Here is a 15,375-nt window from a genome sequence, read left to right as displayed (position 1 = left end):
CGGCTGAGTTTGCTGTGCAGGAGGGAGCGGGGAGGTGCTGAAACTGCTGCTATGGGACACGTGGATGCAGAAATCGAGCGGGATGTGGGGGATCGTGGCTGTCCCCCTGCCCGGCCACCCGGGGCGATGCCCGTGCCAGGTTTTGGGAAGGCAGGAGGCCCAGACGCCCCATGGGGCTGCTGTGGTGTCCCGGGGTGACAAAGAGCCGCCGGTCACACTGGGTGTGTGCAGGGAGCGCACAAAGCCCGGCCCCGGCATCCCAGCGCCCGCTTGGCCCCGTCCTTCCTCCCTCCTCTCCCTCCGTCCTTACCCCGGGGCTGTGAGTGTGAAATCCCCGCCTCTGCTCGGAACACACGAGCCTGGCCCCGCTCCAGGTCACGCTGTGGCAGGGTCCCCAAGCCGGGGCAGCATCCCCGGAGCTCGGGGCTGTGCCGGGCACAAAGAGGGGCTGTCACCAGCTGGATTTCTCAGCCTGCCATGGAGCTGCGCTGTTATCTCTGCCAAGACACCAGGGCTGCGTGTGATTGCTTAAATCCCATCGCGATCCTTAAAATTGGCATTAGAGACAAATATTGTGAACTGCAAAGAAAAGAACCAGCTGTATAAACTCCTAACTATTTATATAAAAAGGTGCAAAATTGCTCTTGTTTCCATGGGCTGGCCTTTGTTCAGATGTTTTTGCAAATGTGATGCAGATAAACAATTCCAAGTAATAACAAACTTTAAAGATAAGAAGGAAACTCAGCAGTGACTCATTTGAACAAGCCTCAGCCTCTGAAAACACTGAGATCCAGAATATAAAACACTGAGATCCAGAACATGATGTAGCACGAAGTCTCCGAGTTCCTGAGCTTGGGCTGAGGGAGAGATGAATAATCACAGCACCGAGGGCAGTTTGCAGGGCATTTCGGTGACATGTGCGTGTCACCTCTGTTAAAACCACCCAAATAATTAATGAACAACAGCCAGTGCAGACTCTTGCAGAGGAGAGTGCTCCCTCACCAGCTTTCTGCCGCGAGGAGGGGGAGAATACCTGTTGTGATGGTTATTTGATGGGCTGGAATGCAATAAAATAGTCCTGACAGCTTTGCTGAGGCAGGCGACAGCTTTGGCTTTCCTGCATGAGCAGCCCCGGAGCCCGCACGCCTCGGTGCTCAGCACGGCTCCGAACCCCGTCCACGAGTTCAAGCAGGAGATTTCTCTCCGTTCTGGAGAGATGGGGAAATCGTGGCGCTTTTTTCTTTGCTTTCAGGGCCCTGACGTTCATTTCCAATCTTTCCAGCTGGGCAGCTCTCTCTTTAAATGAAAGCCGAACATGGACAGGAATCTGAGAGCTCCTGAAAAGAGCCGGGAGCATTTGCTCCAGTGGAGTTTGCTGCAGGAGGGTGGGAGCTGGGGCTGCCGGGGGCAGAGGGGCCAAAGCTGATGTGGGGCTTCTAGAGTGGAGCTGGTGGCACATCTGGGGATGCTGAGCACATCTGGGAGAATGCTGAGCACACCTGGGTGGATGCTGAGCCCACCTGGGGATGCTGAGCACATCTTGGCTGGACACTGAGCACACCTGGAGATGCTGAGCACATCTGGGGATGATACTGAGCATATCTGGGGATGCTGAGCTCACCTGGGAGGGTGCTGAGCACATCTGGGTGGATGCTGAGCACATCTGGAGATGCTGAGCATATCTGGGGATGATGCTGAGCATATCTGGGGATGCTGAGCTCACCTGGGAGGGTGCTGAGCACATCTGGGTGGATGCTGAGCACACCTGGAGATGCTGAGAACATCTGGGGATGATACTGAGCATATCTGGGGATGCTGAGCTCACCTGGGAGGGTGCTGAGAGCACTGGGAGGATGCTGAGCACATCTGGGAGGATGCTGGGCACACTGGGAGGATGCTGGGCACACTGGGAGGATGCCCACCCGCAGCAGGGATGCCCATCCCCGGGGAACACGGGGTTTTTTGTCTCGCTGCCGTTCCGGTGTTTCCCCGCTCCCTTGTGCCGGTTTGTTCAAGGGGGGGGGAGCGCTCAGTCCTGCAATGATCGTTAATGCCAGTGGTGTGTGCACTTGGGGGATTATGTTAATCGTGCTACAAATGATGCTTTGAATCATGTCTGGAGGTTAATTAACATGCCTTTCTTCTCTTAAGAGGGCCTTCATGTCTGCTTGGAGTTGCTGGCTTTTTTCTTCTTCCTTTCATAATTACTTTGCAGCTCTCTAATATCATGGGTACCTTTAATTTAACCCTGTCAGTGCTGCTGGGGCTTGGCACTGAGCTCAGCATCATGATGGTTGGAATATAATAAATATCCCATAATATTGATGGGGTGGAATATAATAAAATATCCCTGGTGGCTGCAGATGTTGTGGACAGGCTGAGACCTTGCAGGAGCTGATGGAAACTGGAAAGGATTTGGCTGGAGCCAGAGAGGAGAAAAGATGGTGATGGTGATACTGCCCAATTTGTGAGTGAGGCCCTTAGGATCCGTTGTGGGATGACTTGGAGCTGTGAGGGCTGCAGAGCAACACCCCAAGGTGTGCACATACCCTGGGGAGAGGGGATTGCTTTTGGGAGGCCAAATAAAAAAAAAAACAGGCGAATTTTTGAGCTCTGAGTGGTTTCATAGCCTCTCATGACTTCTCTTTTCTTTTTCCTGGTGCCAGATCACTGTGTACATGCAAAATAGTGCTTCATCCTCAGCTAATTTATTTTCTCCTTCAGTGGGAGCATTTGGCTCATGGGTTCCTGTCTCAGTGCTGCACTTCGGAAGCTGCTGCTGCCACATTTCAGATTTCTATTTTTATTTTTCCAGATAGTCTCCAATTATTTTCAGGCTTTGCCGAGCATGTAATCTAAAATAACAAAGAAGCTGATCAGCCCATGATATTCGGGTTAAAGCCACATGGGCCATTTGCCTATGGAGCCAGTGATGCCATGCTGGAGCAGAGCCCAGAATAACCTGCTCAGGATGGAGGGGGGCTTTGCCCAACCCCAGCAGTTCCTTGAGTGGGTTTTTCCTGGGCTTTAAAGCAGGACTTGAAAAGATTCAGCAAAGCTTAGTGAAAATGTACAATAAACCTGCTTACCCTTTGCATTAAATCTTCACTGCTGGTTTCTCACTGTGTCAGTTCAGCCCTGGGTCCCTGATGTCACCTGGGGTTTGCCCATTGGGGCCAGGTTTGCAGATCAGCAGCCCTGATGGGGTCCTCATGGAGATGGGAAGAAATCTGTCACTCCTCTTCTAGCACAGGCTCTGGAATTAGGGAGAGAAGCAGTGAGACCCCAGCAGGCACTCGGTGTGTGCTGCCCCTCAGGCAGAGTCTGCTCTGCCTCCAGAGTCCTGGATCAGGCCAACACATTAACTTGGGATTATCAGGAAATCAACTTTTAGCTCCTCATCTTAAGAACTTCCCAAGAGAGCAGACTCTGCCTGCCTGCCCATTTGATTTTTAATTGCACTTACACAACCTTGGCCAGAGTTGTGAGCGCTGAGTGTAAGGAATTTTTGACATCACCACCTTCCTGCACATCACCCCAGAGCAGATTTATCTGCTTTCATCAGCCACCCAGACTTTTCTGACCTACATCAACAGGACTGGTGGTGGGGGAGCCTGTAATTCCTGGGCTGTGGTCCCACATCTCAGTGCCCAAGTCACAAACCACCACTGGCACTCACCAACCTGGTCTCAGCTAAGCTGGGCAGGCCCAGCTTGAGGGTGGGCCCTGGGAGGTCAGGTTGATGGAAAATGCAGCCAGGCTGCTCTCAGGATTAGCTCTGTCCCTGCCCTCAGAGGTTCAGGGAAGCTGCTTGGCCACTCCTGGCAGGGATGGCCAGGTCACAGGGGCCACCTGCCCCCACCTCAAAGGCAAATCCTGACCCTGCACTCGGGAAGGGCTCAGCAGAGCCACTCTGATGTTGCATTTCCCCTCTGCAGGGCCCAGAGCAGAGTCTGGCAGGGACATTCTGACAGAGGGACATTCCCTGCTCCTCCCGAGGCTGCAGATCCCGCTCTGCCCGGGCTCCTCCTCCGGGGGCTGACCCGGGGGCATTCCCTGGCCAGGGCTGGGCTGCCAGCGCCAGGAAAGGGCCGATCCCAGGGAAGGACAATGACAGAGCGAGGGGAAGCTGGGCTCATCGGGTACCCAGCACCGTGCACTGCTTGCTGCCTAATTAAAATTTCATTAAGTTGGTTCGAATCCCTTGATGGAGGTCACAGGCACACCATTGATGTGCTAATGTCTTACTTTTCCCCTTTTTTTCTGTCTTTCACTACTATCCATCATCCTCTTAGATAAAGCAGTGCCATTAGGAACTGCTTTCCAGCATCCCCAGATGCAATGGCAGCGAAACAGAGACAGCCATAATTCATCAGATGTATTATCTGTCCCTTATTTTCTCTCTAATTAAAAAAATGCCTCTGCCCCCATTTGAATCAGTTTGGGCATTAACCCCTCTGGTGTTCTGTTGAACATGCTGGGAATTGGAAAAGTTGCCTGGAAGGCCAGGACTGGCTGAGCTTTGTTTTAGTGGAGGTGGTGCTGAATTTACTGCAAAAGCAGGATTGATTTTGCCACCTCTTCTCTTACAGTTGACTTTACAGTTTTTCTCTACCTCATTTGGGGTTTCTTAGATATTTTCTCTCAACAGATACCCCCAAAAGCCAGACACACTGTGACCTTCACCTCCTTTTTCTCACTGAGCCTGTGGCTTTGTTTCCCAGTTATTCAGGGCATTTATTTTCTGCCCCCTCTTCCAAGGATGCTGAAGGATCTGAGCAGGGCTGGACAGCCCAGCAGTCTGTAACCTGGCCCTCAGCCTGCTGCCCTGGCTACCACAGGCCCCAGCCAGGATAGCAGCTGTTGGGGATGGTCAAGTGCCAATTAATAAATTGCATTAATAAATTAATGTGCATCCTGACCCAGTTCATAGTGATGGCAGGAGCTTTGCCATGTTGGTTTATCTCTGCTGAACCAAACACCAGGTACTGCATTTCAGCACTAAAAACTGGACTGGAAAGTTTATTTTCCCTTCTCCTTTCCTGCTTTAAAGCTGGCTTTCAAAGATGAGCTAACTTTACAAAAGTTTTCATTAGGGAAATTAAGGAATTCTTCCCAGGACAGCCATTATGTGGCATTTTAATTTTGATTTTTCTGGTGAATGAAACAACATCTTCAGCAGATTTATTGCTAAGTGAATGGCCCAGCCATGGCATGTGTCAGACCTGTAAAACACTAAAAATCAGGCAGGGGATTGTTGTTAATCAGAATTTATTACGCCACATAAAGGCATATTTACAGTCCCACCAGGGGACGATTAATTTGTTTGGGGATAAACAATTAATCTCCCTGGGAGTGGGAGCAGAAAATCTGACATGGTTTTATGTCTTTTCCCAGCATGGCAGAGGCAGGATTGCTCACAGCCTCCCTGGGGCATCTCCCTGGCACTGCCAGGGGTCAGCAATGCCCAGGGCCTCCCTGGCAGGGTTTGCACTGGGAGCTCTGCTCTTTACTGGGATAAATGGGTTTTTTCCTGCCCTGCCTGAGCTGGGCTCTCACAGGCAGCCTCCTGCATCCCTGCTGTTCCTCCCCACCCTGTCTATTTTTGGGTTTCAGCCCTTGCATCTGTTTCCTGCATCCTCTCCTTTCTGCTCAAGAAGCAACAGGCACAAACAGGGAGGAGAGAGGGAGGTGCTGCACAGTGGGAAGGAGACAATTGCAGCTGCTATGCCTTTGCTCCACGGACTTCTTCAAATTTAAACCTTATTATTTCCCTTTGAAAGCAGCTTTTTGATCTGTGCAGGAGCAACCCCAGTACAGGGCAGGAGCACTTGAGAAATTCCCAGCTGAGGTTATGACAAAAGCAAAATTTCTGTTTTCCAAGAGAATATACAGTGTTTTGGCAGGTAATGTCAGCACACAGCCAGGCAAAGAGCAGTGTGTGCCCTTTTCTACTGTCACCTGTTTTGGGGGCAGCTGTGCCCCTGCCACCCCTTCTGTCCCCAGGAGCTGCCTGGCAGCTGTTGGGTGGCTCAGCATTCCTGGCCCACGTGGCAGAACCCAAACCTCACCATTACCTTCATTGAATCTTCTCCCATTTATTCAACAAGATCTTTGTTTCCTTTGCCAGGGCCTGGCTGGATTTGGGAGGTTTTGGGCACCCCTGTGCACATCAGGGTGCTGTCAGCCCTGAGACCCCTCAGTCTTGTTGGCAAACCCTGATGGCAGCTCCCAAACCAGAGCAGCTCTTCTGCCAGTGTAACTCACCTGCACCCAGCCTGTTTGTGCCTTTTCCCTGTCCTTTTAACTCACCTGCTCCCAGCCTGTTTGTGCCTTTTCCCTGTCATTTTAACTCACCTGCACCCAGCCTGTTTGTGCCTTTTTCCTGTCATTTTAACTCACCTGCACCCAGCCTGTTTGTGCCTTTTCCCTGTCATTTTAACTCACCTGCACCCAGCCTGTTTGTGCCTTTTTCCTGTCATTTTAACTCACCTGCACCCAGCCTGTTTGTGCCTTTTCCCTGTCATTTTAACTCACCTGCACCCAGCCTGTTTGTGCCTTTTTCGTGTCATTTTTTAACTCACCTGCACCCAGCCTGTTTGTGCCTTTTCCCTGTCATTTTGTCCTGAAAAAGATCTTCACACTTCTCCACAGGGATTAACAGTCGGAGCAGCTCATCACTTGCTTCCAGCAGGAACTGTGAGTTTTTAGGGGATTTGAGCCACCACAATTAAGGAGAACCTAGATCATTAAAAATAATATGCTTCACACAAGAGAAGAACCAGCCTGCTTCACAAGACCCCTTTCTGCTGAAAAATTCATTGCTCTAAATAATTAATGGTCCTTGCAAAGGAGGATGGTTTTACTGGGCAGAAGGTGAAATGCAGATGCCAGGCAGAGTAATCCTTTTATTTTTGTTATGAATCCAGATTTCCTGGCCATGCTGCTGCCCTGGGAGCAGTTGGGGAGCAGGGCTGTGGCTGCTTTCCCCATGTGGCTGGGGGAGTGTCTGTGCAATGGGGACATCCATCCCATCCCATCCCATCCCATCCCATCCCATCCCATCCCATCCCATCCCATCCCATCCCATCCCATCCCATCCCAAATCCCATGGGTCCCTCCTGGTGTAGGGACAGGGCAGGGGGCCCTGCTGGGGGTGTCCCAACCTTGTACCTTAAGCCCTGAAGCAGCTCTTGTCTGTCCAGCTCTCAGTGCCTTGGCAGGCTCTGGAGAGGAGCAGATTTCCCTGCTGGAGCAGCCTCTCCATTTCCCTGGGTAGTTTTTGCACTGCTGTTCCTTTTGCATTGCATGTCAGGAATTCATTTATTGCTGGGACAGCATTTGCATTGCTCAGTGCATAAATAGGCTATAAATAAGATGCTGATTTCCAATCACTACACAGCCCCAGGAGAAGCACTCACACCAGGGTGTCAGGTGTGCCTGGCCTGTCCTCTCCAGCACCAGGGTGTCCCTTGCAGCAGTGGCAGCTGCTGGGGCACAGCTGGCAGTGGCTGTGTCACCCAGCACCAGCCAGTGCAGCTCAGCAGTCAGGAACAGGGGGAGGTGTGGGGCAGTGCCAGACCTGTGGGACAGCAGCACTCATGGGAGGGGGTTTTGAGCTCTTGGGACCCCCATGGGCATCCCAGGGTAAATCCAATTCCTCTTCCCCTGCTCAGCCTGCCAGTGGTTCCTACAGAATAATTTACATTATTATTATAATAATGATATTATTCCAAACAGTAGCAGATTGTTTGTGACCTCTTTGGGGAGAAGAGGTAAATGGAAAACTGCAGTGGGGTTGTTTCCCTCAAAAGCTCAGGTAGAGGGGGGAAGATCAAAAAGGCAAACTGTGCTCTGCTAACCAGAATGTCCCACCAGGACAAGAGGGCTGGACAAGGGTGGGAAAGGAACCTGACCCCCTCAGAGCAGCTCCCACACAGGTTATAGAAGGCAGGCTTTTCAGGGAGGTGGGAGTGGGACCTGCCTTGGTGCTGTGCTGCTCCAGCAGCTGACGCACTCACCAGAGCCAGCAGCATCCCTGGGATGTGCTGGGAAGTGACAGGAGCTGCAGCATTCCCTGGGATGTGCTGGAAGGGACAGGAGCTGCAGCATTCCCTGGGATGTGCTGGGAGTGACAGGAGCTGCAGCATTCCCTAGGATGTGCTGGAAGGGACAGGAGCTGCAGCATTCCCTGGGATGTGCTGGGAGTGACAGGAGCTGCCGTGGCTGATGCAGGGCTGGGCCTGAGGTGCCCTCACACTGTCTGAGCACTGTCACCAGCTGGGTGCTGGAGGAGGAAGTCTCTTCTGTGCCCCTGGCTGGGCTGGCACGTCCCTGCTGGAAGAGGCCACCTTGCTGCCAGTGCCACCCGCTGTCACCTGCAATGGGGACAGAAACAGCAGCAGTGCAGTGACTGAACACCTGTACCCAAGGGCGAGCTGTTTTGCCATGAATTAATGCTTTTCCCTGGTTTTAGGCTGCTGGGGGTGGGAGCAGCCTGCCATGTCAGCAGAGCTGCAGTGGGATCCCCAAAATGCCTGCTCATTGCCAGGCCTGCTGGGGCAGGGCTGCCACGGGTCCATTTCAGTGCTCAGGAGGGGCACTGACACATCACACACACGTGGTTTAGGACAATTGTCACCGCAGCCCCAGTGAGCCCTGGGAGCAGGGCACGGCTGAACCTCGGGTGCTGAAGCAACAAAGGGTGGAAGGGAAAAGGTGGGAGAGCGCCCATGACAGGGCTGCACTGCCCAATGGCAGAGGGGGATTTTGGGGTGTGTGTGGTTGGGGTGACCTCTCTGACAGCCCCTGTGTCCTTGCAGACGAGTGCAGTGCTGTGTGCGGGCGGCTGTGCCCTGCTGGCCCTCAGCTCCCTGCTGGCCATCGTGGCCGTGCTGCTGCCCGGCGGAGCCTGCGAGCGCCGACTCTGCACCCTGGCTGGCTACATGCAGACAGCAGCAGGCAAGTGATGGGGCTCTGCTCTTGGGGGGGAGGGTGGGGTGTCCTCTCATGCCATCTTGGGGCTCAGCAGCATGAGGAGATCGCAAACCCTAAGCAAGGGTGGGAGAAAAGCAAGTGTCCCTTCAGTTCAGTGATTGCCTCTGTTGAAGTGTCCGGTTCCATCTTTGTGGTTCAGCCCCTGGAGGGATTTCCCTCCCTGAGCTTCACACCTGACACAGGGGCTGCCCAGCCTGTCCTGGATCTCCCCAGGCAGCCCTGGTGATGCTGCATCCACTTAAAATTCCATTGCAATCTCCTGTGCTTCTGCCTTGGGGGAGTGCAGAGCAAGGGGAGGAAGCTGGGGAGGGACAAACCCCACTGGAGTTTGTCTGTCACCCAAACTGTCACCCCTGCAGGGAGCCACGTCCCCGAGTGTTGGACCAAACCTCCCCAGCTGGCCATGAGCCACCACAGGAGATTAATGCCCCTTCGTGTCTGTGCCCAAGAATAAACTCCTTTGCTTGGAGAAATTCTCAGGGCCAGCCAGGCTTTGTTCTCTGCCTGGAAGCATTCAAGCTGCTTTGGGGGGAAATCCTGTTACACACTCTCCTCTGCAGGGCTCATCCCTTGGGATGTGCTTTGGGACAGATGGAGCAGGACAGATTTCAGCCATGCTGCTCCAGCTCAGCCAGGCTGTGGGGCCACACACATCTCCTCCTCCCAGTCTGGAGATTCCCATCTCTGCTGGCTGCTGGCCAGTGTGTCCCCTGGGTGTGGGACAGAGGCTGGAGGAGCCTCATGGCAGAGCCAGCTCCAGGGATGGGTCCCTTGCAGGGGACAATTGGGGTGGAAAAGGGTAACCCCACATTACCTTTGCCTGGAGGGTGGCACATCCCTGCTGTGTCTGGAGCAGATACAAAGCAAAGGATTAGGAAGAGTCCCTGGAAAGGAAACTGACTGTGGCAGATAAATACAAATGAGGAGCTGCCAGGGGTTCTGGTAATATTGAACAGGCTGTAAATAAACTGTAGGCTCTAAGCGTTATTGACAAATGAAAATTTACTGGGGACGTTTGAGCAAGCTAATGGGTTTGCTTTAAACCCTGGCATTGCCTGCTAAGCATTTTGTCTTGTGCTTTTTAATTTTGTGCACTGTGGATTAATTCCCATTCAGAGCTAGGCATCCCTGAGTCAACAGAATTAAATGGTTTAATGTATTTGGATTCAGAAATGCTGCCCCTCCATAATTTCTCTCCTTGTTCCCCCCTCCCTCCCTAGGAGGAAGCTTTTCAATAGAAATCAGCTGCAGCGAGGTGACAGGGAGAGAAACTCCTCCCCAAAAATCACATTATCTCAGAGAAAAACAGGGATTTCAGGATGGAAGGAATTATGGGGGAGGGAAGGAAAGCAGAGCAAGCCTGGAGGTTTGGTAGAGAAGATTTCTGATGGGGGGCAGCTCTGCCAGGGGGACCCCCCGAGATGCTGGCAGAGCAGTGAGGGTTGTTTCTCCCAAATCCCAGGTTTCCAGGTCCTAAAGTCACCTTTCCTCTGTCTGACCAGACATTTTCCCACTGAAATCTAAATTTTGCTCTCCTTTTCCTATTTCACAAAGCCAACTTCAGGTATTCTTTTAGAGCACCAAAGGTATGAATAAATCAGCTCAATTCTATGAAACACTGAATCAGGAATCCAATGTGCTGATAAAGAGCCAGGAGCATGGAACATGCCAGAAGTGAGGAGCAGAGGCACCAGCAGAGCCAGAATCAGCCCCCACAGGCCCTGCACTGTCTCAGAAGGATGCCCTGAGCTGCACTCACATAAATCCAGGTGCAGAGGCCAAGGATTGATCCCTGAACCAAACAGGAACCAATCCTGAGAGCAGCCCCACAGCCAGGCTCAAGCTACAGCTTTAACACTTTCCTGCTGTACATTTGGAGAGCCAAGTTGTGCCTTTGCAGCCCAGAAAGGAGGAAGATAAAAACCTCAGGCAGACAGAGCAGAGCTCTAATTGCAGATGCAGACAGGCCACCAGGGTTCAGAGCCGGGCTAATTGCCACCATGCTTTGAGAACAGGAGTCCTGATGCCTGGCATCCATCCTTAGGAAAACCCCAACATATCCACACAAAGACAAGAGGATGGTCCCTAATGAAAGAGTTAATGAGCAACAGGGAGGATAAAAGAGCATTTGCTCAGCTCTCACACCCTACAAAGTCAAAGCTGCCTCTGAGGGATTAGAGATGAGGCTCACCCTCTGCTCGTGGTGTCAGCTCACCGAAATGAAATTTCTGGGGGTCCTTCCTCCCAAACCTGCATGGCAGCCCCTCCAAAGAGGCTGAGGGAGCCAAGCTGGGTTTTATTTGTGGGGGGGCCCAGTCCTCAGCTGCAACCCATTGCTGTTGCTGGGGAGGAGTCCTGGGGCTGAGCCCAGGGACACGGAGGGCAAATGGGGGCACAGCTGAAACCCTGCCAGTTGTCCTTCAGCAAAAGCCTCTTTGCTGGGCTTTAAAAACAGGAGTTAATTCCAGGAAGAAATGTCTCCTGCTGTGTGGGGCTGAAAGGGAAGCACAGGGAATGTTCTCCAGGGCTGATTGTGGCTGTACAACCTCTCTGGGGGCTGCCAGGTGCTGCTCAGGGCCCTGCAAGGCTCTCAGAGCAGATTTTCAGTGACTGGCAGGGGGAAGCTGCTGGAAGGAGCTTGGGGCCATCCCAGTGTGTCAGGCAGTGCTGTCACCCATGGCACCTGTGGGTGATGCCCTGGGGCGCCCCAGGGCTCTGCTCTGAGCTGTCACAGCCCATACAGCCCCCAGCAAATGCCTCACAGGAGTGTCCTGAGCCTGGGGGAGCTCAGAGCAGCCTGTGACAGATTTCCAACAGGGACTGTGCTCCAGAGCATCCCCACCCCCATGGGAATGGCCCTCCCAGGGCAGTGAGGCTGATGACAACTGAGATTGCCACTCAGTAAACCCCATCAAACAGGAAATCTGGGCAGATTTCTGCTTTGGGGCTCGTGGTACTAAGGGAAGGACTATGGGTGACCATGCTCCAGGACTGGAGCTGCTTCCATCTGCTGCTGAGGAATGAGCCCTCACAGGCAGGATGAGCCCCCCTCATCCCTAAAAGCCTCAATAAAGGCAGGACTGTGTTGATTTTGGGAAGCTTTTCCCTATGTGCTCTTCAGGCAAAGGGCTCCTGCTTTGCTGGCAGGGGTGGCTGATCCAACCTGCCGTGGCCCCATGGCTGCTGCTCCTTCCCCTGGTCTCTGGAGCTCCAGGAAGAGCTGCAGAGCTTGGGACCTCTCTGAGGCACAGAGCACAAAAAGCCTTCAGGGAGAGCTTTGCTTTCACCCCACGCTGCTCTCTGTCCAATCCCACCACCATCAAGGCACTGCTCAAACCCAGTGCTGAGGGAAATGATCCTGACCTGCCTGTGCCTTTCTAAGGCTCTTCTGGTTTTAAAGAGCAATTTCCCAGCATTGCCATGACAGAATCAGAGCAGTCACAAGGCTCCAGCAAGACAGGCAGAAACCCTCAGTTATGCAATTTAGCCACACTGTAATCCCAGGTTTCATGGCAGTCCCAGGAGCTTCTTCCTGGAAAATGTGATTGCATTCTGCAGCCAAAATCTCTCTTACTGGCAGCAGCATGGTGGCATTACAGAGATGGCCTCAACTTTTGGTCAGTTAAGCAGCAGAGCAAAATACAGGAGACCTTTGTTTGTTCTTTAGACACTGATCATTCAGTAAGAACACAGAAAGAGGGAGAATTGTTCACTTTCAGATCAGTGTGAACGTTCTAAATGTATCAATTCCCAAGGACTGAAAACCAACCCAGATTAAAATGCTTTGTGCCATTCCCAAGGGAGAGCAGCAGGATGGGTGGGAGGTCACAGCAGTCCCTGGCCAGGACACTGTCCCAGTGTCACAATGTTATTCAGGAAGGCAGCACACGATCCTTCCCCCTCATTGCACCTCCCTGCATCCCAGCCCACCTCTGGGATCGATGGTGCCCTGTTTGTCCCAGCCTGTGCAGGCTCTGCATGGCAAACAGCACCATCATCTGCATCACTATTGATCCCTCAGGCTCCCATCCATCAGCCTGGTGACATACAGGTAATGTGTAATTAGTAACTTAGATAAAAACAGCACCAGGAGGGAGCTGCCAGGCCAGTGTGTCCATGGAGCAGCAAACAGAGGGGTGGTGGCTGCCTGGTCACTGAGTCACTGAAACTTCCCTTGCCTTTGGGGTCCCTCCCATCCTGCCCCTCTCCCAGACATCCCCATTGGAACAATGGCATGAGGGAGGCACTGCCAAGCATCCCTGCCCAATGCACTTGAGGGGGTGCTGGAGGGCAGCACCAAGGACGGTGCAGAGGCCACCAGGCAGCGGGGACACACTCTGCTGCTGGGTTTGGTGTCCCAGCACGGCTCTGAGGGGACAGAACTGGAGCAGGCCCCTCCCCAAGCAGGGGAATGAACTAAAAGCCTTGAGGAAGGGCCAAGGCTCGCAGCGGGTGGGGCAGAGCTGGGCAGCCCCGAGCCCCTCCTGCTGCCCCAGGGTTGTTTGTCACAAACATCCTTGGCATTCGGAACTTGGCGGCGGAGGCAGGGGGGAAGTAGCGCCCTGTTGTCCAGGCATTGATTTGATTTCAAATCACCCAAAGCTTCCCCCATTGCTGTTTAAAAATAGCAGCTTGGCTTTTATCACAGAGCCCACGCCGTCCCTCTTCTCGTGGCAGAAAAACATGCTCAGTCCTGATGCACTGACACTGCTGGATGTGCTCAATCATCAGAGCAGCATTAAGGAAATGCTGCCATAAAGCTGCTTCCCCACTTAGGAAAGGTTCCTCAGATCTGCAAGAGAAGCTCCCAAAATAAGCAAAGTCCAGTCTTCCTGCAAGGTGCAAAAGCAAAACAGTAGCTTAAAACCTGAGCCTGGAGATGTGTCCAGCTCCTGAATTGCAAGGACAGCTTGTTTGTCTTCCTCTGGAAAGAGCAAAGCTGGGAGCAGCTGCATGACCCTCCTCAGTACTCAGGTCCTCACTGCCATCCTCATCCTCTCCCCTCACATTTCCCATCCTGTCCTTGCCACAGAGACAGCACTCACACTGTTGGGAGCCCTGATTCTGCCCCTGGTGCAAGGCTTTCCCCCCCTGCTTTCTTTAATTACATTAGCAAAGTCAAAAACTGCCTTTGGCACGTTATTATTCAGTCAGTGAACTCTCACTAATTCCTGACACAACCAATAAATATCTGAGGTGGGAGCTCACTGCCAGGAGCTGCAGAGGGGCTCGGTCACAGCCCAGTCCCACTGCTCATTTCAGGGTCAGTGTTGCTCATGCCTGACTTTCCTGTGCTCTCATTTTGTTCACTTGCACTGATGCAACTCCTCTTCTGTTACAATTTTGCTAATTTCCTCCAGAATTCAACTCAGTAAAAGCCACAACCATCCTGAGCCTTGTGCTGGTTTGTCCTGAGCCCTGTGGAGATGCTGGGCACCAGCACCAAGCCCAGGGGTTGTTATTCCATCAGTCTCTGTGTGCTGAAGAATTTGATGAACTCCTGTGTTAGAAGCAACAATTGACTTTTTTCCCATTTCCCTCCCAGCTGGGAGGTGCTGTCTGGGAGGATGTTGCAGGGGGAAAATGAACTTGTCAGATCTGCAGATTGACAGGCATGAAAGTGGAACCACAAACATCAACTTCAGCCTTTCAGGAAATTTTTACTTCTGCTGAAACAGTAATTTCTCTGTGCTCACTCCAATGCATACATTCCAGTGACAGATCATCTCGGTTTGAGAACAATTTCATGATTTTACTTGCAAACCTCAAAATCTCCATTGGAGAGGCAGGCCATTACACACAGCAGTGACAGGGGAGGGGCTGGCAGCTCTGCTCACAGCCAGGCTCCCTGCCACAGGTTAAGTGCAGATCATCCTCCCCAGGGCTCCAGCTTGTCTCACACAAGGTGCAGAGCTGTGAAGGAGCAGGGGCCAGAGCCTGGCTGTGCTGTGGAGCAGCTGAGCTCTGCTCCACCCCAGTGACAGATGACAGAGCTTCATTTCCATCTGACATTTGGACAGATTGCTCATTTCTCAAAGAGTGCTGTGATTCTCTCCAGGTGGGTGGTGCAGTTTGGCACTTGGTGCCTTTGCCCTCCCTTCAGGCCAGGTCCCAGCAGCAGCAGTGTGCTGGGCTAATGCCAGGAGCAGAGCATTTCTCAGCAGCCTCATTTAGAGAATAAACCAGCCATGTCCTTTCATTGGCTTCTTGGAGAGGGGCAATACATTTCCAGTGGCATCAGTGACAGAAACAATATTCTTTCATTGCTATCATCAGAAAAGAGCAGCTTTATACTGCAAGAAAGAACTATTTCACTTGTACAAAACATATTTTTTATTTCCTTAAACCTGGGGAAATCCTTGTCATATTAATATGTGT

General features: G+C 52.5%; 2 protein-coding genes across 2 annotated transcripts in view; one reads left to right on the top strand and one right to left on the bottom strand.

Annotated features, from left to right (window-relative positions):
* Positions 1–15,375, top strand: part of LHFPL7 (LHFPL tetraspan subfamily member 7) — a 57,030-nt gene that overhangs the window by 933 nt on the left and 40,722 nt on the right. The window contains exon 2 of the mRNA XM_063173688.1: positions 8,823–8,961. Within this exon, the coding sequence (XP_063029758.1) occupies positions 8,823–8,961 (139 nt within the window). The remainder of the gene's footprint in view (positions 1–8,822; positions 8,962–15,375) is intronic.
* Positions 8,285–15,375, bottom strand: part of SPATA22 (spermatogenesis associated 22) — a 52,479-nt gene continuing 45,388 nt past the window's right edge. Inside the window, exon 10 of the mRNA XM_063173687.1 lies at positions 8,285–8,378. The gene's annotated coding sequence lies outside the window, so the exon portion shown is untranslated. The remainder of the gene's footprint in view (positions 8,379–15,375) is intronic.

The sequence above is a fragment of the Melospiza melodia genome, chromosome 21 (genome assembly GCF_035770615.1).
Source record: "Melospiza melodia melodia isolate bMelMel2 chromosome 21, bMelMel2.pri, whole genome shotgun sequence".
Classification (NCBI taxonomy): Eukaryota; Metazoa; Chordata; class Aves; order Passeriformes; family Passerellidae; genus Melospiza; species Melospiza melodia.
This window is presented reverse-complemented; position numbering and strand designations above follow the sequence as displayed.